At 39.4% G+C, this 26,988-nt stretch overlaps 1 protein-coding gene across 1 annotated transcript; it reads left to right on the top strand.

The window, feature by feature from the left end:
• Positions 1-16,053: 16,053 nt before the first annotated feature.
• LOC131895249 (uncharacterized protein C11orf24 homolog) lies at positions 16,054-17,413 on the top strand. Its single transcript, XM_059245680.1, has one exon. It carries the CDS (start codon positions 16,279-16,281, stop codon positions 17,242-17,244), a length of 966 nt encoding a protein of 321 aa, XP_059101663.1. The 5' UTR covers positions 16,054-16,278; the 3' UTR covers positions 17,245-17,413.
• Positions 17,414-26,988: the final 9,575 nt, after the last annotated feature.

The following is a 26,988-nucleotide window of genomic DNA, read 5'->3' as shown; positions in this document are numbered from 1 at the left end:
TCCAGATGGGAGGTCCAGAGCAGGATGGGAGCTGGGGCTGGTCTCTAAGTCTCAGGAAGTGGCCCTCCAGCCTGTCTCTTCACCATCATTAAACACAATTTGAAGTAGGATTGACCAGAAAGCATAGAGCCATGAGGCTTTCCCTACTTGTTCTCATCATGGTGGTTAATGACTTCTGAGGCTGTCACACACTGGATAGCAGTGTAACAGCAGTTTATCCTGTCCCGTTTTGGAAAGTGGAGTCCTGGGACAGGTGCTGACTCTGCCTCAGCTGTTGTCACCTTTTCTAACAAATGCTAGTGGAGATTAGTAGTAGAAACAATGGACATATCCCACTTTGAGCATATCACTTCCCAATCTCCCATTGTCCTTTGCCTTCATGCCTCTCTCCTTCCCTGGAAGTTTATGTCTCAAGGCTGGCCTCAGATTTCCAGCGATTCTTCTGACTCAGTCTCTGTAGTATTGGGTTTCCATTTTATTCTTTTTTGTCATGGATGCTTTTTTCTTGCCCTAACATGTCATTTGAAGGGCAGTGGGAAGGAGGCATCTTAGAGATCTGAGGAGTTGGTCAAGGTATCACAGTACTCCATTCCTCTGTCTTATTGAGGATGGAATCCTACACTTAAGAATTGTGGCATGCAAAAAGAAAGAAAACAAAACTGAATTAACATGATTTTCTACTGGTCCTTAAGCAATAAAATCTCAGTTATAAAAGAAAAACTGAGAAATTCTTCCTGTTATTTCTAGATGAAATGTAAGTGTTGTGCTACCCTCAAAGCCAAACAGGATTTAGGGAGTATGGCCTCAATTAAACCAGCTATCTAATCACAGAGTTAGAAATACTTTTTCTGTCTGCCGCAGCAGAATCTGGAAGAAGAGAAGTTATACAGATGCCCACCAAGGAAGCCTCTTTGTTGTCTCAGCCTGGAGGCCTGTGGTAACAGTTGCAGTAGGAGCATCCCACCTGGAAGTCTTCCAGTCGACATCATTTTATCCTGGGAACCCACAATTTTCTGGTCTTCACCTAGTTTTGCATAGGCAGTAAGTGCTTTTAGACTTACTTGGTGGTGGTGATTTACTATATTCTGAAAGTGCAGTGGAAGAAGAAGGAGAAACTGAAAACTTTCATGTGCTTGGTGTCAAATGTTATCTTAGGCACTTAACATGTGACATAGATTGTAGATATCCATCTAAAAAAATCCTGAAACATCTACACATTGTTAGCTACATCTAGACAACATCAGTGCTCTAGAATCCTGGAAGTTTCATGCACAGAACGAAGCATATTCAAGCATGCCCCACCCCACTGTAATAGTGCCACTAGCCCATCTTAAAGGATGAGGGCACCATCAATGTTGTGCTACAATACACACATGCTTGTTCCCACAGAATACACACATACATGTGCCCACATTCATACATTTAAAAACATGTATTTGTCTACACAATTGCATGCATACTCAAACACATACTCACACACAGAAATACATTTTGAATTAAATTAGATGTACAATAAATTGCTTAGCAATAAATTAAAAAGAAACAACCTTTGTTGTATTGGTAGGCATATATATGTTACGCATGTTGTTTGCAGAGCTATGGGTATGGTTATGTGCATGTTTTTATAAGTATCAGTATGGTGTACAAAATATGTACAACCATATCTAACAGCATATACATGTGAATATAAATATAAAGATAAACTGAAATCCAAACTCCCAGACACCAGCCAAGGAGGAAGCACAACTTTCTGTGTGGCCAGCTTGCTCTGTTAGACCTTTTCTGCCTTCAACTCTGAGTGCCTGTTATGTTTTTTCAAAAGACATAATTTTTTAATTTACAACAGAGATACTGCATCTGCCTTATTAGAAAATATGTAATATATAACTTTCAAAGAGCAGAAATATGAGAAATAAACTTTGCTATTAGTATCTAGAAATGAATATCAAAACTTCCTTCAATGCTTTTTTCTGAATACCTCCATATCATTTCAGTAGTTTAATATTAATTCTATATTTTAATTTTTTCTCCCCTGAATAATGCAGTCTTCAATATATATAAGTCATGAGGTATCATTCTCCGTGATGGTAGAGGCCACTACTGTCTCTATCTAAAACATCTTCTAGTTGCCTAGAAGTTGAGTTGTTAATTTCTTCATGTACTAGTTTATGTTTCTGTGCAGACTTGGGAAACATTTATTACACTAGTCTTTGGAAACACAGAGATAACTAGGGTGAGTAGCATGGGAAGGAGTTGGCTTGGACTGGGTGGACTGACTGCATGTGTTGGGGAAGTTCTAGTTAAATCAGTGAAAGGTCATGCCTGAAGTAATAGGAGGCAAAAAGGCAGAACACAAGAGAAAGGTATTTCTGACTCTGCACACTGGTACTCAGAGTAGAACAACAGATTAGCTCTTTTCCACTGCATGACACATGGCTGTCCCAGATTTCCACTTAGCAAGGTGAATTGATTGACCTTGGACTTGCTCTGCAGTGGTGTCTACATAGATGATACAGGTCTAAAAGCATTTGTAACAAATACAGATAAATGTGCAAACCCTTACAAGATATTCTGCATCTGAGCTGGTTTATATCAGAGATCCGTGCCCAAAGGGTGGTCCAAGAGTTAAATTCTTTTTGAGTCCATTGTTCTCTATGATTATGATGGATACCTACTGTCTTTGTTAGGGTTTGTATTGCTGTGAAGGGACTCCATGACCGTAGCAACAATTATAAAGGAAAACATTTAATCAGGTGGCTTACAGTTTCAGAGGTTTGGTCCATTATGATCATGGCAGGACATAGAGGCATGCAGGCAGACATGGTGCTGGAGAAAGAGGAGAATGTGGAGAAGAAGCTACATCTTTATCACACAGGCAACAAAAAGTGCTCTGAGACACTAGGCGTGGCATGAGCATAAGAGACCTCAATTCCTCCCCAACAGTAACATACATCCTCTAATAAGACCACACTTTATTCATCAAAGGCCCACCTCCTAATAATGCCACTTTCTATGAGTTTCTGGGGTCTTATTACATTCAAACTAACAAACCTCCAAGATATCCTGAGAAAACATAATAAAACAGATTATGGTGGTGCTTATAGAAGATGTTTTTGAGAGGAGAACACTTTTTAAAAAAAGGTGAGAGTCTTATAATTAGGCTCTACCTACCTTAAGTTCCTTGGTAGGGACTCCACAACAAAACAGAGATTAACAAGAGAAACACTCACCTAGTACAAACTTTCACAGCACAAGTCTTCCTAAGGAAGAAAATACTCCACAAGTGCTTAGACCTGAGATTTTATTTTCAAGATTGTTTTCATTCAGAATTAATTGTCATTACATAGAATATCCTTTGCTTAAGAAGTAATTCTTAAATGTGCATATTTTCACATAATATTAAGTGAATATGCTTATTTACAATGTAAAAAGTCAGGTATTTTAAATGTACATTAATAGCAACACTTTGGACTTCACTTAATCAGTATCAAATTACTTAATCATAAAAGCATATAGTGTTGATGCCCAGCCACTGAATGAACAAGGGAGATGGGAGAAGACAAACACAGCATCATCAGCTGCCATGGATCCCCACCTCACTGTCATTTGCCCTGGGGTGCCTCTAACCCTGAATCCCGGACCCCTGTGCACCCAGCCATGCACCACCCTCATTTGGAGAGGTCTCTCTTGGACCCAGCTTAATGAGCTTCCAGTTATCAAGGTGAAGGATGGAAAGAAGTATCTCTCACTTGAACTGTTTGATATGTAGGCGGGTATAAGAGCAGCTATTACCCCTGTCATGCCTGCATTGTCTTTTAACAGGTCTCAATCCCTGGTCTATGCCAACCCTAGACAGGTACTAATTGTGAAAGACAAGAAGAAAGTCTTTGACACCAACATCTCACTTGTGCCTAAAGTCTCAAAAGAAATAGCAAGCAAACAGGAATAGTCCATCTGCAAGAGTCCCCATGCCTCCACCAAATGGCATTCACCACAAGCTTCACAGACTCCTGCCAAAAACTGTCCCAAGGGACACCCAGCAGCCCCAGATACTCCTTAGTTTAGAAGTAACATCCCAGCACAGGTCAGAGTGACCCATGGAGCACATGGAGATGGTGAAAGGGCATCAGTCCTGCTGTGGAGATTATCTCAAGAGGAATTACTGACCCTGCAGGCAGCAAGAGACCTCAACAAGGCTATCTAAGAAAGGGAGTCTTCCAAACACTCATCTGGTCTCATATCAGGCTTCTTTCCCCAAATTGTACAACATGTAGGGACAGAGGTGCACTTGGCCCCAGAACTGACGAGCCCTTACTCTAGATTTCATTATGGTCCTGATCCTTGGAGTTTACTACAGCCTTCATGTTCACCAGAGTTCCTTCCCTACCACAAAATGATGCCTTTATGTATCCCCCATATTTTCCAATATCCCTACCCTTAAAACCTTGGTGGCTTTCCCTGATACTCAACTCCTGGTGGACCCAGTCATTACACCCATGTGGCATGACATTGAGCCATGGACATGCACCATGGCTCAGGGCCAGCACTGCCTTTTAGAGCATTTAGTAGACCTGAGATTTTATTCTAGAGTTGATGGAAAGTGAAATGATGAAATGTGTGTCAAAATGAAAGCAATAGGAGTCAAGCAGATGAATGGCAAATAGTGAGGGCTTTTGGATCACGTCCTCTCTGTGTGCCTTCATCAGTCTTCAGACATGAGGCTGCATGTTTCCTCCATGGAGGGACATGTGGTGCTTCTGACCTGCTTCAGGAAATTGTCAGGAAATCCTTTCTAGGTTTTATGAGCAGCTTCAGGGGAAGATCTGAGTCCTTCCTCACATTCATTCATCCACTCAAATACCTACCTATGTCAAGCCCCATGTTTTGAGATAGCATATTCTGAATGCCATCAAGTATGAAATAAAGCCAAAGGTCTGGGCATAATTAATGTCTGTGTTCATATTTGATCCTGAGGTGCAACATTTATATAGATTTAAAGATAAATCTCAGTATATCATGTTCTGTGCATGCCATTTTGCATCAACTTTTCAGTAATTCTTGTTTTAAAAGTATCTAGAGTTTGAAATATACAAGGTAATTCATCTAATTGGAATGTTTTTTCACTAAGTCTTTGAGACATTAGCATTCTAAAACATGCAGTAACCACAAAGGCTACTTAAGTTCTGAAGTACCTTGGAAATTTTGATCCTTGTAAGAATGTTATATTGGGATAAGTATGTGATGATTGCTGTAACTGGTTAAATGCTGAAACCTGAACTGTCCACAGGGGTCTCAGAGCACTAATGACTAATAGCCTTAGACCTGTAAGTGCACAGGGCACATAGGACAGACTCTCAAAGGCACAATGACAAGAAGGAACATGGCATTTCAATGACTCACCCTGGAACCTTCCTTGGTGCTTTTTCACTGGTTACTTCCAGTGAACTCACTGACCTGCATGGCAGAGTAACTTCACTTTTGCGCTTTCCTATGAATTACTCTGGAATAGCAGTTTCTTCAAATTAGAGACACAGCAACCCTAATCCCATCAAGAAACCTTACCCAGGGATGAAATTTTATTAAGTGTATCATTCATTTGAAACAAAATTCTGCACAAATTTTCACAATGCACTTTAATTTTAAAATATTCTCTTAAGTTTCAGAACCACAAGAAAACCCTCTAAGGCAGAAAGCAACGGGTTGATCATGAAAAGTACCAGGGAAGGGCCAATGAGATGCCTAGTTGGGTGGAAGGAAAGAGCCTACTCCTCCTAATTTGTTCATTGACCTCTATATGAACAGAATGACAGAATGGCATGGTGTGTATTGTATTTTCATTCTCTATCATATGTATCTATATATTTCCCCCTCTCTAAATAAGTGGATATATGTTATTATTTTAAAATCTGATCAGTCGATTTCCATACACTCATCATAAGAAATAATTAATTTTTAAAATAATGAAAAAAATTGAATGCAGCTTACAACTGTTTGTAACTCCAGTTCCAAAGGATTTGACATCCTCACACAGACATACTTGAAGGCAAAACACCAATGCACATAAAATAATGAATAAAAAATTAAATTTTTGTAGGAGCTAGTGGGGTCAGGAGCCCCACAAGCATCCAACAGAACTAACTAACCTAGGCTCATAGTGACTCAGAGCATGAACCACCAATCACGGAGCATGCATGGGTCTTACCTAGGCCCTCTCCATATATTTTACAGTTGTATAACTTGGTCTTCTTGTGAGGCTTTTAACAGTGGTAGCAGGGCTTTTCTCTAACTCCTGCTTTTGGGACCTAGTCCTTCTACTGAATTGTTACATCCAGCCTTTCTTTCTTTCTTCTTTCCTTCCTTCCTTCCTTTCTTTCTTTCTTTCTTTCTTTCTTTCTTTCTTTCTTTCTTTCTTTCTTTCTTTCTTTCTTTCTTTCTTTTTTAAGCTGAGGACTGAACCTAGGGCCTTGAGCTTGCTAGGCAAGCATTCTACCACTGAGCTAAATCCCCAACCCCATACATCCAGCCTTAATAGAAGAGGTCATGCCTAGTCTCACCACACCTTGATATAACACGGCAGGCAGATATCCATAGGAGGCTCACCCATTTCTGAAGAGAAAAAAGAGAAAGAAGAATGGATGTGGAGCAGTAAGAGTGGAGGTGGGGGAGGGGACGAGAGAAGGGGATGGAGGTGAAATTTTGGTTAGGATGTAAAAACAAAAATAAACAAATAAATAAAAACATTCTTCCAATGAAGGAAGAATATTGGTGTTATCATATTTAAATTTGAGATACTAAAAGAATGTCCCTCAAGGGACATTACCATTTTTTCTGACTTTAAAATGTGTTTGCAGTTGTACAGGAATAGATAAATCATGCTAGGAATAATTTTGAGCTGGTCTAATACATAATGTGTTTGCCTTGTACTGGAATAATTATATCTTGTTTAAACATTATTATGACCTGGTTATTGTTTTACATTTGGAAATTAATCATGACATTAAAAGACATAATTTTGTATGTCAAGTTCGCATGGGGTGCAGTTGTGATAGCTATTTTTAGTTGTCAAATTTATTACATCTGGAATTAACTAAGACCCAAAAATGGAGGGGCACACCTGTGAGATATTTTTGCTTCATTTGAAGAGAAAAGATTCACATGGAAGCCAGCTCTTTGCAGTTGAAAGACATTCTTTTAACTGGATGTTGATGAGGAAAGAAAGAAACACCTTTAACTCAGATGTTTTGGGCCCCCAAGCCTGACCTGTAATCTCAGCCAGGCCTTGTGCTGGAAGCCCATATACAGAAATGGAAGAAGGGAGCTTTTGCTCTTTAGCTGCTTGCTCTCACCTTGCTAGCAAGTTCATTCCTTCCCTGGCATTGGAGCCAACTTCTTTGGGATTCCAGACTATACTACTGATGGGCTGAGACAATAGGTGTAGTGGACTGGATTCTTGGACTTTGCTATGAAGCTAGCTGAACCACAGCCTCTAAGTCATTCTAAAAAATAGCCTTCTGTATATATAGAAATGCATTCTATAAGTTGTTACCCAATAGAACCCTGAGCAATGCACCAGACAGGGATAGAACTTTTAGAGGACTTTGGGCCTCACAACAGCATTATCTCAGTTATGAATTACACAGAATCACTGGGCAAGAAAGTAAAATAACACAAGTCTGAAATTTCTCAAATGGAACACACAGTAATCTAATTAAATGAGTAATTATGTGAGATGGAGAGAGTCTAGCTTAAGTGAGAAATGAAAAACAAGATGTCTTAGCTTCTGTGGGACAAGACCTGGCACCAGCTCCATCCCACATGAAGATCGGAGGAGAGTAGCTTCTTTTTACCCTTGTTGTGACAGCTCTAGTCTGGAGAGCCAGGGGATAAATTTCTTTACACATCAAATCTCTGCCTCACTGTCAGTCTCAGGAGTCAGATCTATCCCAGAGGAGCTTCACAAGAGTAAATCAGTCATTTGGAGGAACTTTCTCAATATAATCTGAGATCTGCTGTGATAAAAGAGAAGCGTCAGCCACCTCTCACCTTTTTAGTCTTGTACAGAATCACTCTGTACCAGAGACATGTGGCACCTGATGCAGTCTCTATCCACTCCACCTAGTCATGAGGTTCCTCCCATCATTGCTTATCAGGACTGTCATGAGGGATTCCTCATCCTACCTACACCACCAGGAGGGTCTATTCTACTTTGTATTTTATTAGGCTTAATAGGTGTTGTCAACCTAGAAGAGATCTAGTAAATCTGTTCCAATCTGACAGACAGTGAGACTGAGGCAGGATCCTGAACCTATGAGAGCCCTGAATGGATGTGTGGCAGCCTAAGACAATTAGCATACCTGTCCCTACAGGTTCAAAGAAACTTCAGTCTTTGGTTGGGAGTGAACCAATCAAACTAAAACAGCACACATGGCTGGGAGGACAAAGGTCAATTGCAGGGACTGTGGAGATGGCTCATCCATTAAGAGCATTTATTGCTATCTCAGAAGACCCACAGGACACCTAACAAACCTTTTTAACTTAAATTCCAGGTGGACTCTGCCCTCACCTGGCCCCTGTGGGAGCCTGAAGGACTCCAGGGCCAGTATTGTAAATGCTGTTGGATGATAATCTCTATCCCAAATCCCCAAATTTGTTGAGATCTGCTATCTACACAGCCTCCTTTCTTTGGGGGAACTGATCTGTTGAACTTGGGAAGGTGTTTAACAACTTGGTTAGAGAAGGTAGGGAAAACCCCTTACGGGAAAGTAGACATCTAGATAAAGGAGTAAACAGCAACATCTTAAACCCAGAAGTAATTTTGAGGAAGTAAGTACTCAGGAATTCACACACACACACACACACACACACACACACACACACACACACACACACACACAAATGGGTTGAAAAGCTTGAACAACTTCATAGGAGAATATGATCTCAGGTCCATATACTTACACCATTTAACTCATATGATTATGTAGCAAGCTTAGAGTTGCAACTCCTAGGTCTCTGGAGTCTCAGTTTAACATTCTTTCCATTGTTCCAAGAGAGCAGGACAAAAAGAAAGAATGTGCAGGTGCTGGGGATTTGGGAGACTCTGGAGTGTAAGCAACAAGGAATGTCCTATCTCTGTGTTAAGCTGGTACAACAGACAGAGCTATGTCCAACAAGCAAGACATGGGAATGGGATCAGGATACTCTAGCATAAATTAGGGGTGATTTTTTTTTCTTTTCTTGTAGAGAATTAAACGCAGCAATAAAATAGACTGAAAGTCAGTTTCCTGTTGTTACTATCACATACTATCAAGTTTAAATAATGTTCATGCCAGAAATGTTCCTTCCTACTGGGACCCACACTGGTCCCAGGGTAGATGTGACCTGAAGATATTGATTGGCAAAAGCATGCAGTCTTCTTGTTGCCAGAAGGCAAAGCTCAAGTATGGTATAAAATCAATATAAAGCTAGATGGGGTTCTGGAGAAAGCCTGGGAGAACGTGTTCCCTACCAGTGCCAGACAGTACAACACGGCACAACCTCCCTGCTAAGTATTCCAGTCATTTATTTGAGATTCAGTGTGCCTGTGTGACTACACTTTCACCGCACCGTATCATACATCTGTGTTCTACATTGGCTTCCTCAGGGGTAGCCCAGGGGAAAAGCCTGCCATGGTTGGTCACTTGCAGTCCTTCAAACCTCCAATCTTCTGCAGTCTCCATCTGCCTTCTGATCTCTCCAGTGCTGTCAGGTAACTTCTACTATCCCCTGTCCAAGTTTTCATGCCTCTCTGTAGAAAGACTGATTTAATAACCCTTCGCCATGAAAAGGGAATCATATTGCTATCTTTTTTGCTGTTGAATACCCAGATGTCTCAATAGTTTTTTGCAGACTAGAGGTTTAATTGGTATCTTTTAAATTAAGTGGAAATTAGTAAAATGAAAGAAAGATGTAGGAAGAATATCTGAGCTTTGAAAAGTGTCACAAATCCTAGACTAAATTACTTTGCTACAGGACCAAATTCATGGAATTAACATGTAATTTAGAGTTTTACAATTGAGCATAATTCTTCCTTATTCTGTATATTATCTCTTCCTTTGAAACAGATTATCTTCAGTCTAAGAGGCTTAGGACAATAGAGTGTCTGGAGGTCAGAAATTCAAAGGTGACTTTGCTGAGGGCCTCCAGCTCAGGGTCTTTCACAAGATTGCTGTTTTCTCAAAGAACAACTGGGGGATGAATTCCTTTGAGATATTCACATGATGATGGTTGACAGAATTTCCTTTGTACTTTGAGCACAGGATTGATGTCTTCGTTTCATCCATGAGTGGGATCAGGTTCTTCATTCAGGTCTTCACCATATGGACCTATTTACAGTATATATACCATCAAGTAGTTGAGCTCCTCAAAGAGAATTAACAGAAAGAGAAGAGATGATAAAGGTGGGCATCACAGTCCCTCAGTACCCTAATCTTAAAAGCAACATGTAGACGAATTTCTAACCAGTCTTATTAAATAAGAAACACAGAGCCAAATACAAAGGTAATAGCCAAAGAGATCAGAGAACTAGCAAAGATCTTACCACCTCACTGCCTCACTTCTCCAGAGAGAGCTTCTTCCTGTCTGACTTGTGTTTTTATTGCCTTCCTGTTCTGCCTTCTCATTGGCTCTAAGCCCAGCCACATGATTTCCTCGTCACTGCCTGTCTATACAGATCTCTCTATGGTTGGTACTAGGATTAAAGGCTTATGTCACCACGTTTGGCTGTTCCTTCACCACACATAGACTCTGCCTGCCATGTGATCAGATTAAGGGCATGCACTACCACCACCTGACTCCTGTTTATCACTATGTGACTTCATTATGTGACCTCTGATCTCCAGGCAAATTTTATTTATTAACATACAAACAAAATCACATTTCAGCACAATTAAAATATCACCATAGTGACACCTTGCTGCCTCTGCTGCAAGATCATCACTAGGCATGTTTCAGTAAATCCAACACAAGAGAAGAGGATTTCATAAGATTGTGAGTGTAAGAGGTAGTTTATTGAAAACCCATTCTAGGAGCTTCCTCTAGCACCTGTCTTACATGGAAAGATAAAATAAATAGATAAATGTTTTAACAAAAAATTTAAAATAATGGATCTCCTATTTTATTCCAGACACAGCTGTGCTCTAAGTGATGGGAAGATAGGGGTTGGGACTGGAAGATGACAGTTTTTATCTCCCAGGAGCCTGTGGTCTGGTTCAGGAACAGGACCTTTTGGATGTGGTTGGTACTCTAAAAGCCACAGGAGCTGTGGGAACAGAACAAAAAGTTTAATATCATGAGAACTGTTACCTTAACAAAGGAGGTCAAGCCTGAGCTCCCTGTTGATGGAAGGTGGGGGGTGGGGATGCAGATAGAGACAGGAAGAAATGCTTCCCATCATGTGCTTTTGTTGCAGGGATTGTAGGTACACTGAATGACAGGGCCAAGTCTTTCTGCTGGAGGGAGTGGTGAGAAAGGGGGAGCCAGAAGCCATGCTGAGAAAGGCACATTAGACCATGCTGAGAACTTTGAGCTGTGTGCAATGAGTGGAGTGGAAACACGGAGGACTATAACTAGATATTTACAGGATAAATAATACCTTATTCAAGCCTTGTGTGCATTTCCTGGCCAATAAATAGTCTCAGAAAGAGGAATATTCTCATCTCCTGTAAAGACTTCACTGTCAGAAGAACTGGGTCATAGTCTGGGTGAAAAGTTCTCTTTGAGTTCTTTTGCTTCAAATTAAATCACACACCTCAATAACAATGTGCTGCCTCTCAATAACATGTAATTTCTCACAAGCACCACCTTTGTGAGGAGACTGCAAGAATATGATTCAAGTTCATTTTCAGAAAGGAATGAAAGAAAATAGAAGTGTTCACGCATGATGTTGGCTACAATACATCTCAAGCCATGGTTCCTTTATTTAGCCTGGTAAATTCAATGAATCCCTAAACATGTTAATTACTTACCCTATTACCTTTCTTCTCCCATGGTGCAAACTATGCCATTCACTTGTTAAAACCTCTTTTGAAACTCATTTCTCATTTTCCCCCAAAGATCGACAGGCTTGCTAAGTAAATGAAAAGAGTCAGTGAGCCATGCAGTTACTGATACTTCCAACTGGATACGTCACCCCCTAGGAATGTCTTGGAGGAGCAGTGGAGGGTTAAGGGAGGGCTCAGGTCTGCATCATGGTCGTCAGATTCTGATGAATGTTTAAGCAGACCGGGTTTGAACTAAAGTTGATAATTGCTGAGTCTTCTTTACATCCGTGCACTGTCAGAAGTCTCTGAGTATGATGGACTTTAAATAATTATTAAACACATTCCATCATCCTAAGGAAAACATCTGCCTAGTCTGGGAGACGTAGGGTTTGACCTCTCATATGTGCTCATCTGAGCAATGAAGAACTGAACAATTTGCTCATTCTAGGTTTCCATGCATATTATCTTTCTCTAGTATTCTGCAGAGAACCATAGGACTACTGGACCAAATACACAGGAGGTGAGGTCTGGACCATCCATAGCCTTAACAATATTTTATGTCTTCTATCAAGAATAGTTAAATTTTGTTGATGAATTTTTAACTTCAGAAGCAAGGAAGAAAGGTATAGTTAGCATGAAAATATCTTACATTGATGTACAAAAGATACCTTTTGCCTCTTGAAGTTTGATTAATCTATATGCAATCCAGCAGGAAGTTCAGCTATCAGAAGCAAAGAACATTCATTGTATTACCTTGTCTTCCAACCTGAGATCAGGTAGGGTTTTAAACTCACCATTATTATGACTGAGAGAAGATAAGCTTCCAGGGAGATTAAAGGGTTCAGCAGGGCCCTTCAGAGAAGGTGATTACCAGGGACAGTTATCAAGTACATATTTGAGGAAACTTAATTGATGACAGATAGAAAGAATGAATATTATAGAATGAAGCAATATAAAACAAAATTAGACATAGTACTGTTGTCACTATGGCTAATAATGTAGGCTTAACATGTCTGTTGAATTAAACACCAACATTTTGTCATTAGGTGTGGGTTAATATAAAAAACTTCCCACAATTCCCAAATTAGAATATGATATTAAAAAATGAGAGGTAAGTTATAATCCTAATACCAAAAAGATACTTTACTGTTTTGGAAAGCTATTGATGTCCAAGAAATGTGGTTGGGTTATGGTAGGAAAATGAAGATACACATGGAAACTCAGAAGCTAAATAAAGTCAGCCTCATGGTGAAAATTTAACCAATTTAGCATCTTATTGTTGAATATTTTACTCTTACAACAATTTCACATAAAGTGTAAAAGGACACAGCTTTTAGATTCTTGTGGTATATGTGAGTATTACTTTAAAATCAATACAAAATGCACATGACTGGATAGAATATTATATAAAATCTATCTTAGTGCAAATTTTAGAGTTTTAACTTAATTTTTTGCTCCCAAATAAAATTAAGCCACAGAAATAAGGACTATCTGGATAGAAAGTTTTACAACTTTTACTGCTAATTCATGCCAACATTTACCAGGAATGTACTGTGTTCAGCATACTATGCCAGCCTTGTATCTATAGATAAAGGAAATAGATTATTTTTCTTTCCTGCTTAGTCTGTTTGCATGTTCTCTCATATAGTTTAATGTCTTCATAAACTAACTCTTTGCTTATTGGTCTTTTATGTTGGGCTTGTTTAGATTTATTTCACTTATTTCTTCATTGTTTTGCTCCTTTCCCTAATTTGAGAGTATGGCTTGATGTTCTAGCTTCTTGAGTGCATAATTAGGTTGGCTACTTGAAAGTTTTCTCTAATTTTGAGTTATCTATCTTTATAAGATCCTGTCATACTACAATTTCTGCTATATCCAATACATTTTGGAGTGGAACGTCTTCTTTCTCATTTGCTTTAAAGAAACCATTTAATTTCACTTTGATATTTTCAGTGGCTGATTCTTTCAAAGTGGGCTTTTTACTCCTCTTGTATCTGTGTAACTTAAATTTTCTTTCAAAAAAATTTTGCTTTATCCCGTTCAAGTTAGGAAAGTTATGTGGGAATTTAATTTTTAAGTTTTTGAGATTTTTCTATTGTCTAATATGTGGTCTCATGTAGATGGTTTTCCATACACTGATGAAGAGAATATGCTTTCTGCAGTTAGGGATAAAATGTGCTGTAAATAATATGTTAGGTCCATTGAATCTTCAGAGTAATAGACTTTAGCTTTGATGGTTGTATGTTGCTTTTCTTTGGTTGATTTGTTCACTAATCAAAATTGTGTGTTGAAGTCACCTACTGTCATTGTACCGGAGCCCATTTCTCCCTGAAATGCTATTATTTCATTAAATTGAGTGCTCTAGCAGGAGGGAATATACTTGAAATTCTTTCTTTATGTTGCCAAGCACTAGAATGTATTCTGTATATTTACCTTTGACTTCACATCCATTATTCCATCTCACTTTACCTCTCTCTCCCTTCCAAACTGTTAGCAATGTCTATTGGGCGTTGAACTTGCCTCTTTTTAAACTTCTACTTATGAAAGGGATCATACAATATATTCTTTCTGTATATGATTTAGTTCACTTAACAAAGTGTTCTCTTATTCCATCCTTTTTTTTTCTGCGTGTATCAGGATTTCAATCTTTTGTGAATTTGTATTCCACTGTATCTATATAGCACCTCTTCATTAAGCATTTACCCATGGATGTCCAACTACTGTGATTCTGTCTCATAGCTATTATGAGTAGTGTTGCAGTAAACACAGACATGTTGGTATCTCTTTGCTACACTTATTTCATCTGCTTTTGTATAGGTACCTAGGAGTGAAATTACTTGATCATTTGGCAGCTTTAGGTTTTTTTTGGAGAAATTCTATGCTCTTTTAATGTCTATACTAATTGTAGCTGGAGAATTTCTCTCCAGCTCCCGCCACCAAGTCCCACCAGTCCCAGAGCCCACTTATAAAATAAACACACAGACTCTTACATTATTTAAACTGCTTGGCCATTAGCTCAGGCCTGTCATTGTCTAGCTCTTACTCTTATATTTAGCCCATTTCTATTAATCTTTACTTTGCCACATGGCTCATGGCTTATTGGTACCTTACATCTTCCTTGTCCTGATGGCGGCTCCAGTGTCTCTCTCTCAGCCTTCCACTTCCCAGAATTCTTTTCCTTGTCCCGCCTATACTTCCTGCCTAGCCAATGGCCAATCAGTGATTTATTTACTGACCAATCAGCAACACACTTGACATACAGACCATCCCACAGCACTAATTTATATTCCCACCAACGATGTGCAATTATTCTTTTTCTCTACATACATATTGGTGTATTATGCAGCTTGTAGCTGGAATCTTTTCATTTTCTTCACTTTGAAATTTATCAATATTACCAGTCAGGAGCCAGGTGTGGAGGTACACATGTGCAATGTTAACACTTGCATGCTGAGGCAGGGGGATCATGAATTCAAAGTTGGCCTTTCTACACAGAGAGGTCCAGATGGGTCTGAGCTATGAAGCTCAACCTCAAAAAAAAAAAAAAAAAAAAAAAAAAAAAAAGGTCTTTCCAGGGTGGTCCGTGTGTGGGGCCCAGCACTCACCCGCGAGCTGAGCGAACTGAGTGTCCCTGCGGTCCACGTGTCCGCACGGGGCTGAATCGCTGAAGTGGCTGCACTGCGGTGCGAGGGCCACAGGCCTGCTGTGCCCGGGTGTGTCTGATAAGGCAGAGGAGCATCTGCCTCTGTCCTACATGTGCCTCAGCGAATGCCATGGCCTGGGAGTGCCCTGCCCAGCCGCTCTCACCTGCAAAGCCAGACTTAATATGGCAGGTACAGGATGCCAAGCCCACAGCTGCCCAAGGAGGACATCCGCCTGGCCTCCCGGTCGGCACTGAGCAGCTGCCTCTGATCCCTGGACCAAGCAGAAGGCAACTGTTAATAGCCTGAAGGGCTGGCCGGCTGAGAGGCTCAGAGACCACCAGCCCAGCTTCCAGCTCACCAGCAAGAGGTGGACAGCCCTGGTGCTGGTTTGGATTTCCTCCGTGCTCTTATCTAGAAGCCATATGGTGTCTGAGGAGCCACGACACTTAGTCACAACCAAGATGTGGCCTAATGCGGTAAAGCAAAGGATGCCTAGGGACACAGATCTAAGGGCTGATAAACCAACCGAGAGAACAGCCACAGTGCTGCCTGCTTCTGTCACATCGACCACAGGGACCTAGGCAGCCAGCCTGAACTCTACCAATGTGACAGCGGAGATGACAACACACTGGACTAACAGGAGCGCTCCAACAACCAGAGAGGACACTACGGACAGTGTGACCTCCAGGACTCTTGTACCACCTTCATCGTCAGGCCCCTCGTCTGTGAGGCAGACTCTACCTATCACCACTGCTGGGCTTTCCTCTCTCAGCACACCACGTGCGGAAGTGCCAAGTACAAAAGCCAGGACATCACCAAGAACAGCCACAGTGGCAGTAGTGGCCCCACACACCATGACTGTTGCTACAGGCACCATAAACACAAGCGGTCCTACAAGGACTCCAAGTCCTATCCAAAGCACACCTGCTAACACATCCACCATGAACCCCACACCCACCTCAGGTGCCCCGACACAAGGTACCACCGTCCAGGTGACAACAGGACAGCCAGTGCCTAGCACAGGGAGATCAACACCTAGTCCTTTAAATACCACCCTGGAGCCCACCACCACCCGCCCTGTGACTTCAGTGTCCTCTACAGTAGTGACCACCACCCAGATACAAACCAAGGAGCCAACTGCCAGTACAGTGCCAGTGCCTCCCACCAGCCTGACCCCTGAAGTAGAAGCCACATCCCCCACCACACAGCCAAGCCCTGCATTACCTACCCCAGGGACAGGTGGGCCAGGCACACCGTTGACAACAGAGCGGGTGGAGACCAAAGCCACAGCTGGTACTGCCTCTGCTGGGCCGACACCCAGGAGCTCCAGGGATCCTAAGGTGCCAACCGAAGACTCATGTCATCTCACCAACCAAGGCCAGTGCCTAGTGGTCACCACTGAGCCCCAGACCCCATCCTTGGTGAACAAAATGTTACTTCTGGCGGTACTCGCTCTTGGGGTGACCCTGTTCATTGCAGTCCTGGTGATGTTTGCCCTGCAAGCCTGTGAGAGCTACAAGAAGAAGGACTACACGCAGGTGGACTACCTGATCAATGGCACGTATGCTGACTCGGAGATGTGAGGGCCCCAGGAGGCCGGCCTCTTCCATGGCCTTCTGTTTTGCCTCAGACGAACCAAGTGCTTCCAGATCCTTTCGGTGCAATTTCAGAGCTGTGCCACATAAGTAGACACACTTAATTGATGTCAGATAAACCCCATGATCAGGAGAGAGCTGCCTTTTCATAGTTATTTTTTTAAACGATCACATATGCAAGAGTGGCCAGGGTGAGGGGGCCTGGCCCTCTTGGCCCACTGTGTGTGAAATCTTGACCAGAATTAAAAGCACTGACCGCTCTCAACAACAACAAAAAACAAACAAACAAACAAAAAAACAGCTGTATCTACAAATGGCAGGTCTACAATTATTTTCATTACCTGTCTTCAAAAATGATCATGTCAGACCTTCAAAGATGTTTGCAGAAAAAAAATACTAACAAAATGTATAGCAGAAAACAATAATGAATACCCAAGTGGGGTTCTTTTAAAGTATTGTCACATTAACATTCATTCCTAATTTACACATTCAGTGTATGACAACAGGTACAATAATGACAAAGAGGCAGATGTCTGAGTTAAAGTATAATATGTTTTCCCCTTAAAATGAAAATTTGCCTCTAAATTTCATCACACTTTGAAGCTTCTTTCTTCCCATATCAGCTGGTGAAATATTAATAGGAAATTAAGAAAGGTGAGCTTGGAAGAAAAGGTTATTATAACCAACCCCAAATCATTTCCCTCTTATAGTAGAGAAAACACAGGTAAGTCAACAATCTGTCATGCTCTCAGATGGAGGCTGGACCCAACCAAATGAACATGGCTTGTGTGGATTCAGCTGATAATAAAACTCATAACTGAATTCCTCAGTCACTACTACTGATAAATAGTACAAACATCATGGAGACAAAAGTTCAAATATTCTCTTGATCTTTAAATTACTCTCTATTATAGAACCCCTAATAAGAGCTGACAGAACACAGGAACTCTGTTGAATCCATTTAGGATGTCTGCTTTGGAACTGAGAGGTCTCTGATATTTTTCTATACATCTATGTAATAAACCATTCCAAACTTAATGATTTGGGTTGCCTTGGATTGCCTAGATTATTACTTTTCTTTTGGTTTGGTTTTCCTCTCTCTTCCTTCATTTCCTTTCTTCACTGGACAGTTTGTGTTTGGGGTCTCTTGTTGTGATGGTAGTCACCTGGTAGCCAGAGAAGGGTCACATGAGTTCCTTCATGCACCAGTCTGGCTAGTGGCCTAATAAGCTAGAGCATCCAATCCTTGCTTGGCTTTAACTCTCTCCACATGACTGCATGTCTAGTTTAGGCTTCCTTGCTGTACAGAAGACTGAGGTCTGTGGTACTTTCTTATATGTGAGCGAATCTTTCCCACTCAGAGTCTTCCAAGTAGAAGATAAAGGGCTTTCTGTGTTCTCTCTTAAGGAAAACAACTAACACTCCTGTGAAGGGTATTTGACTCCATTTCTAGAACAGCAAAAAACTGTGTGATCTCTTTGAATTTAGATCATGTTATATCTAGGCTTTTTAGGGCTTGCTGATATTTGAAACAGTAAGGAGGCCTGAAGCAGTTAATTTCCTGGTTACCTGTAGCATGAGTCTTAAAAGTTCTTATTAATAAAATCAAACCTGAGGCCAGTTATTGGGGTCAATGCTGGTAGATCAGAGAGACAGAACAAGCCACAGCTATCTCACCTTGCCAATTCCTCAGCTGGTCCTGTTTCCTCAGACTGGAAGTTTCTGTGTCCTCATCCCAGTGGCTCTCAGCTGAACTGCTGCAAGAAGCCTAAATGCTTAACCAGACAAAATGCTTAACCAGGCCAAATGCTTAACCAGCCTAATGCTGCTAGTTTCTGGTCCTCACTCCTTATAAACCTTTCTGCTTTCTACCACCACTCCCTGGGATTAAAGGCTGCTTTCTGGGATTAAAGGCTTGAGTCACTATGCCTGGCTATTTCCAATGCGGCCTTGAACTCACAGAGATCCAGAGGGATTTCTGTCTCTGGAATGTTAGGATTAAAGGCGTATACTAACATTTTCTAGCCTAAGTATCTTGTGGCTTTTCTGTTCTCTGACCCCAGATAAGTTTATTAAGGTACACAATATTTTGGGGAACACAATACCACCACAGTTACCAACATCCCTCAATAAGTTCATATTAGAATAGCGAACAATGTCATACGTAAACATGTTCACCCTCTGAGGAGCTGCTTGGCCTATTGTTGAGTTTCTTAAAGAAGAATAATATTTCTTGTGCTCCAAACTCTAAATCAATCTGTGTGACAATTCGAAAATTCTTGTATATGAAATTAAATATTATCTCAATAATGTTTCTTTTTTTCTATCACTGAATCTCCTGATGTTTCCATCTCTGATGTCTTGGAATCAAGTTACAATTGCAGCATGGATAATATTCTCAGGTTATTTTATCCCAGTGACTATATGGGATGCAATTGCTATTTTAACTCATCTCTGCAAAACAGGACAGTAATGCCAAGTAGATATCATGAACTTTGGACTACTTAACATATTTTAGCCATGAAAATCCATTTAAATCTCAGTAAGCAGAAACTGAAATGTTAGCAATTCTGTTTGTGCATATTTAATTTAAAGGACTGGATTTTGAGGTGGAAGGAGAGCATATTTTCTAGAAATTATGCAAACTGCTCTACGTCATGAACACCACTCATGTAAGTTCCTGGCTCATAAGACAATTTTTATATAATTTTTATATAATTTGATAATATCTCATGTTCATTTCCATATAGCTGAGTATTTACTGACTTACAAATTGGTCTTTTGATTGTTCTGTTTCTTGTGTTAAATTGCTGTATTTCCATTACTGTCAAATGTATTGTGAATAACTTGCTTTGATCATGATCAGCTATGAGTATGCAGAAAAAAAAAGTTTCTAGTCCTGTAAAATTGTGGATGAGGCTCTGTACCTCTAGTTTTTTTAGTTGTTTTGATGGTTATCACTACAAAAACTCATGCTAGGGAAGTGTTCTACCACTGAGTTATATTCCCAGCCCTGGGTCACCTTCAAAAATAGATTACTTAATGCCTTTGTTGATCTATTGAATAAATTAACTTCTAGATGAGACTGAGCCTGTAATTTTAAAGTAATTCTCCTGGTAATTCCTATATACAGAAGAGGCCGTATCATATTTTATTGAGACTATAAAGGAAAATAGAGAAATATGGAGTATGTTTATTTTCCTGGGACTAGAATAAATGCTGGGGGCATTGTATAAGGAAGATATCTGTCTTCAAAGAAGAGAACATAAAGATGACAGCAATTCTCAGTATTTGAAATATATTGTCGTGCCACTTTCTATAAACTTCTATCCAAGGATAACAAAACCATCAAGCAGGTTTTTTGTTGGTTGGCTTATTTTAATTTTTCCTGTCAAGAAAGGACCTTCTAGGAATAATAACATGAAACATCCAAGTTTAGAGTCTCAAAGATGCATCAGATTTGATGCCTTACAAATAAGGAAAAGATCTTAATGCCTCTGACATGGAGGAAAGACTACAAGAAGTGTAGAAGTTATGCTGACCAGAGGTTTGGTGAATTTGAGTTCCTTTTCTGAGAGTGAAGTCTAGGATGATGGAAGAAGAGGATCTAGACCAGGGCTTTAATTTTGCTCTATGGTTTGTGTTAGCTTTATTTGTGTGTATGCATGTTTGCATGTGTCTGGGGGCATGCCGATGCCCATGGAGTCCAGAAGATAGTGTTGGATCACCTCAAGCTGGAGCTACAGGCAATTGTGAACCACCCAGTGTAGATGCTGGGTACCAAACTCTGATCTGCTGCAAGTGCAGTTAGAGTTCTTAACTCCTGAGCCATCTCTCCAGGCCTTGAATAAGGACTCTGAAATGGAGGAGTGAGAAATGGATTCTGGTCATGGAAATTACAGAATTGACTATGCATTTACCAGCTGTTCATGTTTAACTTTTTTGCCAAACCTTGGGAAAATGGTTATTTTAAAAAGTACTGTAAGGCGGTCAAAGCAATGCAGTTTAATAAAACTCCCTATGATTCATCTACACTGCCAATAGTCTACTTAGTCTCCATTAATCTAGGAAATAGTATATTTGACTAAAATTTATGTTATTAATTTTATAAACTATTCAAAGCTGTCTTGGAAAACCCATAGGGTAGAAAATCCATGCAATGTATAACACACTCAAGATATACTCTACTCTAGAGTTTACAACGGGCAAATCTCTAAATATCTCTAGCCACCATGTTCTCTAGTCATCAGGCTCTGAAAACTTAGCTGTCCAGATGAGAGCTTTGGCTGTCATCTATCACTAATGGGGCACTATTTTTTTGAACGGTAAATCAGTTGGTTCCGAAAGTATTCAAATTGAACAGATTTGTATAGTGAAAAGAAATCCTAAAGCAACAAAATATGAAAGAAGTAAACAAAAAAGGAGAAAGATTTTTAAAATAGGACCAGTCACTGATAGGATAAGAATATAATACCTTTAAGAAACATGACCAATATATTTATAAAAGATCTTTTAAAGATGTCTGAGTCAGACCATATGTGGAAAATGACCTGGAAAAAAAATTACTTCTTAAGTAAAGGCACAATGGTGTGGAGGACCAGGCAGAGAAGCTAGTGACTTGGGAGTTCAAACTTGTGTGACTAAGCTGATGACAGGCTTGTGGTGGTATTGTGTTCCCCAAAATATTGTGCACCCTAATAAACTTATCTGGGGTCAGAGAACAGAACAGCCACAATATTAAACATAGAAGTTAGGCAGTGGTAGCATACGCCTTTAATCCTAGCATTCCAGAGGCAGAAATCCATGTGTTCAAGGATACAGCCAAGCTTGGTGACTCATGCCTTTAATCCCAGAAAGCGAGCCTTTAATCCCAGGGAGTGATGGTAGAAAGCAGAAAGATATATAAGGCGTGAGGACCAGAAACTAGAAGCATTTGGCTGGTTAAGCATTTGGCTGGTTGAGCATTTGACTGGTTAAGCATTTGGCTAGTTAAGCTTTTAGGTTTTGAGCAGTACAGTTCAGCTGAGAGCCATTCAGATATGAGGACATAGACCTTCCAGTCTGAGGAAACAAGACCAGCAGAGAAGTTGGCCAGGTGAGGTTAGCTGTGGCTTGTTCTGTTTCTCTGACCTTCCAGTATTCACCCTAATAACTTGCCACAGGTTTGATTTTATTAATAAGACTCTTTAGGATTCCTGCTACACAGGCTCTCTGAAGTTTGTTAACAAGTGAAATGGGCATAATAGTTTGTTTTATGGTTGAGCGCCTAGTTAGGCTGTCATGTACTCTAAGGTGAAGAAGTGTCTTTACAAAAGGAATGGCGACTTTTCCTCACAATTCAGCGCTGACTTAGAGAAACTAAGGTGGTAGCTAATATTTTATAGCACATATTTAGTATCACCTGCCACAGTATAAGCATTTCATGAGCATACATTTATTTTATTCTCATTTTAAGCTTATTATTCTGCTATTCAAATATGTCACAGAGAGTAAATTAAACCACAGAGATGAAGTAATATGGGAATCATCCCTTGGTGCTAAGTATGCTGTTCACTGTCCCAACTGTAAACAACATCTCTAACTCTAATATATCAGCTTCTCATGATGCAAAGAGTCTGAAATAATAGGGAGATAGTTGTAGCCTGAGGTTAAGAGGACTGCCAGAACATCCACAGACCATTACACTTATCCACAACTGCAGTGAGATTATGGCAATTGAAGTGGATGATCTAACAGTGGAAAGCCCAGAAAGCTCCTTAGCTATAGGAAATGACAGTATTTTAATATGTTGACCTTGACAACGTCTATACTTCGCATTTAGTGCTTAATGGTTCACCACTTCTGTTTCATTATCATTTTCAAAGAATCAGTTGACTCTAATAACAGCTACAGAACATCACAGTATTTATAGTAAACATTATTCTGCTTTTCTTTAAATGTATTTTCTTTTCAATGTGTCATCCAATTCATAAGTAGAAAATTTAACAATGGCACTATGATCATCTACAAAAGACATCTATGCATCAAGCTTAGTGACAGGGTCCTCCTTGCCAGCTAGCCAAGATTTGTAGAATTTGATTTTGGTTTTAGATCCCCTAATTTAGGATTGCATCTTCCAAATATTTCTGGCACTATTTCAGATTGGGATTCCCCAAAAAGCAGGCATGCAATTAAAAATTTGCATATAGGAAGTGCTCAGAGGGAAGTTTTCAGAACCAATTTCTAGGTATTATTAGAGTAAGAAAGTAGGATCTAGCAGAGGATGAGATTGGAATACAATGAAGTCATGTGAGAGGCTCTAGAACTGGGTATATATTTTGTTAATAAATCACTTGACTAATATGCCCAAGGCCCTAGATTCAGTCCCCATTACTTCAAACATGAGTCCGTAAACACAGAGTCATGTGACCTTATAAAGATCTTCACAGTCTCATTTAAACCAACTACTGAACACAGCACTGCTCTAGGTAACAGAATGCAATGTTTGGTACGTTGTGGAGACTGACTCACTGAGAACTCTTCAGTATCAACATTCAAAAACTAGGGGAATAAGTGTCTCATAGCTGGTGGTGTATAGTTGTATCCATTGAAATTACTATTCTTTTAAATAATGATTCTTAATTTTCTATAGCAAAAACTTGATAGTATTTTTGGGTATAGAGTAGACATAATCGCATGCAAAATACAAATAACTAACAAGCCAACACTGAATTTTAAAAGATGTCTCAGAGCACATGTGGAAAATGAACAGGAAAGAACCACCTCAATGAACTTCTTGAGTAAAGGCTCAATGATACATAGGGGCATCCAGAGGACCTAGGGACTTGGGAATTCAAATTTGTGTGACTAAATTGATGGCAGGATTTCAAGTCTATTGATGAGGGAAGCAGGTATAATATCTTGTTTCATGGTTGAGCACCTGGGAAGGCTGCTATATACTCTAAGGTGAATGAGTGTTCTTGTTAAAAAGATGGTGACTTTTCATCACCAATATCCTTTCTGATTGGTGATTTGTGTCCTTATTAATATGTGTCTTTACAAGTAAATAGTTCTACACAGGGCAATGGGGTGTGAACATAATGGTATTCTTCACATTTCACATAATGTTTATCCAAAAGCCTGAATTGTCTGTTAATAATTCTAGGAGTGACATGAAGTCAAATCCAGTATTGGTATAATTTTATCTAGCAATTAGAACATTAAGAACTTAACCTGTTGCAGCTGGGGATACCTCTTCCTGGAGGCTTCCTGGGTCTCCTTTTGGGAATATTTAAGATATGCTTCCTCATTCCTGATCCCTTTCTTCTCTCTGTCTCCCTGCTGCCCTTTTCCCCTCTCTCAATTTCTTTGTCTCTCTCCTTTCCTTATATTTATTAGTACTAATTTTCTTTTCTCCACCTTCATCTCTAATGATTTTTTTAATCCAAAGAGTAATATGCACCTTCGGAAGAATAAAAACCAAAAATCATAAAGCATCCATTATCAAGCAGGGATACTTTTTCTGTACATACGGGGATGCTTTTCTGTACCGATCACCCCATATTTCTGTATTTGTTTAAAAAATACAGGAACTGGTATTTTTGAATGACTTTTCTCTCGTCTTTTATTCATCTTCAGAGAACATTCAACACCATTAAATATTCCTAGAAAGCACAATTTGTAAATTGTGAGTAATAATGTATGTGCACAATGTAAATAATTTAAATCAATATTGAACATAGTCTTTATCTATTATGAATGATAAGACTTTGTATATCTTAAAATATACACAATTTATGCATATTTGATTATCCTGAGTACTAGGGCAAAGGGCAGAAGAATTTCAATAATCTTAGTATACTTTTCAATAGCCTTACAAAAATTTGGACCATCAAAACATTAACAATTTAATAATTAACATTTAATAATGAATGTGTCCATTTTATTTTAAAATAGGCCATAAAGTTATCAGTTTCATCTTATTTATTCAGTGTTGTTATGAATTATACTCACTCTATTTGTGCTTTTCTTCCTAATTTGCATTCAGCACTTTTAATTAATCTTACATCAGTAAGTAACCTATTTCTAAGCTTATTTTCTCATGAATATTATGAAAATAAAAGCATTATTACATGTCTTTTTGTGAAATCTTATAAAGGAGCAGGTTTTTTGAGTGTAAGTAATACTGACTTAAACCTGATAAGAGATGAATAAAATTCAGTTTTAGACAGGCCCTAATAGTCATAGAATTGATGATAGACTAGCATACCAGAAATTGATTGTACTAGACATCTTCACTACAGACTATTTACCAGCTCAAGGATGGCTTGAACACTTTTATGCTTTCTGCAGATGGTGCCCAGTGTGAAATTATTTTCTCATGCAACGCGCAGAACTGCATGGCACACAATTTTCCATACAAAATAATTGATTTCTTCAGATGTTACTGAAAATAAAAAAGAATGTATGTTTCATTTCCTTTGCATTTTGATTATAGTAGGGATTAGTTTGTTGTATCTAAGGATTCTTGACAGGACATTTGTAGGTATTGCTGTTCCTGCTTTTCCTGACAAGCAAGTTTAAGGTTGCAAAGGCATTAGACCACATCACAGAAGAAAGATAAGGAAAGACGGCAGGATATACCACTAAGATTACTTACAGTTCTCAATTTGGAAATTGCTGATCAGTATAGCAAGGATGAAAGTACATGGAGTGCTCAAAAAAGAGATTTTTATTAAACAATAACAAAACCTACAGAACAATAACAATGAACAAGATAAATGAGAGAAGACATTTCAGGCTGTTTATTACTTGCTTGCATAAGAGGAGCTCATATAAAAGAGTCGTGTTTTGAAGACTTGGTTTCAAGCTGGTTGTTCTATTGAGAAGGTATTCAATCATGAGAATAGTATTGTCAAAACCCAGGAGATGTCCAGATACCCACTGCTTCAGTAAATAGACAGGAAAGGCAGAGACAGTTTCATGAATACTTATCTGTGCTGGTATTCACAGAAGGCGTGTCTTGGGAGCCCCCACATGTGCTTAAGGAAGATGTTAAGGCACATTGTCTACATCAAACTCTTGGCATGGAGTAGAGCACCAAGGCAGCCAATGTTATAAAATGTATAAAGCCAACACCATAAGACACTAAGGATATACATCTCCTATTTCCTAGGCATCATAAAAACAGCCCTATAGTCTTCATATGAATAACTAAGGGACATAGTTAAGAACAGGCTAAGATTAATAATTTGTGAATGCCCTTCCTTGTCCTTCTGAGGATAACATATTGCATGTTGAAGAATATGAGGTCATCATTTAATCTAAAAATGCTATTTTTTTTCTTCAAGTTGATTTGAATCATTGAGATGTAACCATTTGGAATTTAAAATATATTTTAGATTTGAATGTTCTCTGGTACAATCACTTGACATATAGTTCACTCCACATTCTGTCTTCACAACTAGTTACGTGTTAAATTATAAAAGAAGAGAGGATATAAAATTGACCATACTTCCTGAAGCTGAATACATTTGGCCCTCTGTAATCAACAAATATTATATAAGTGTGACAAATCTTAAAATACCTCCTACCTGAGGATTCTCAAAATGTATCGAGTCATATCTGAATACACAGAAAATGGTGAAAGCCAGAAACTCAATGGTAACTGGCCTATTTGTATAACACAGAATGATAGGAGCTTTAAACCTTATTCACCTGCCTATAGGGAAGATGTTTTAAAATTAGCCACTT

This window comes from Peromyscus eremicus, chromosome 18, assembly GCF_949786415.1.
Source record: "Peromyscus eremicus chromosome 18, PerEre_H2_v1, whole genome shotgun sequence".
Taxonomy (NCBI): Eukaryota; Metazoa; Chordata; class Mammalia; order Rodentia; family Cricetidae; genus Peromyscus; species Peromyscus eremicus.
Note: the sequence above shows the minus strand (reverse complement) of the source record. Positions and strands in the feature narration are given on the sequence as shown.

Coding starts and splice junctions, on each gene's coding strand:
- LOC131895249 (XM_059245680.1), top strand. CDS start 16,279: ATGACAACACACTGGACTAACAGGAGCGCTCCAACAACCAGAGAGGAC.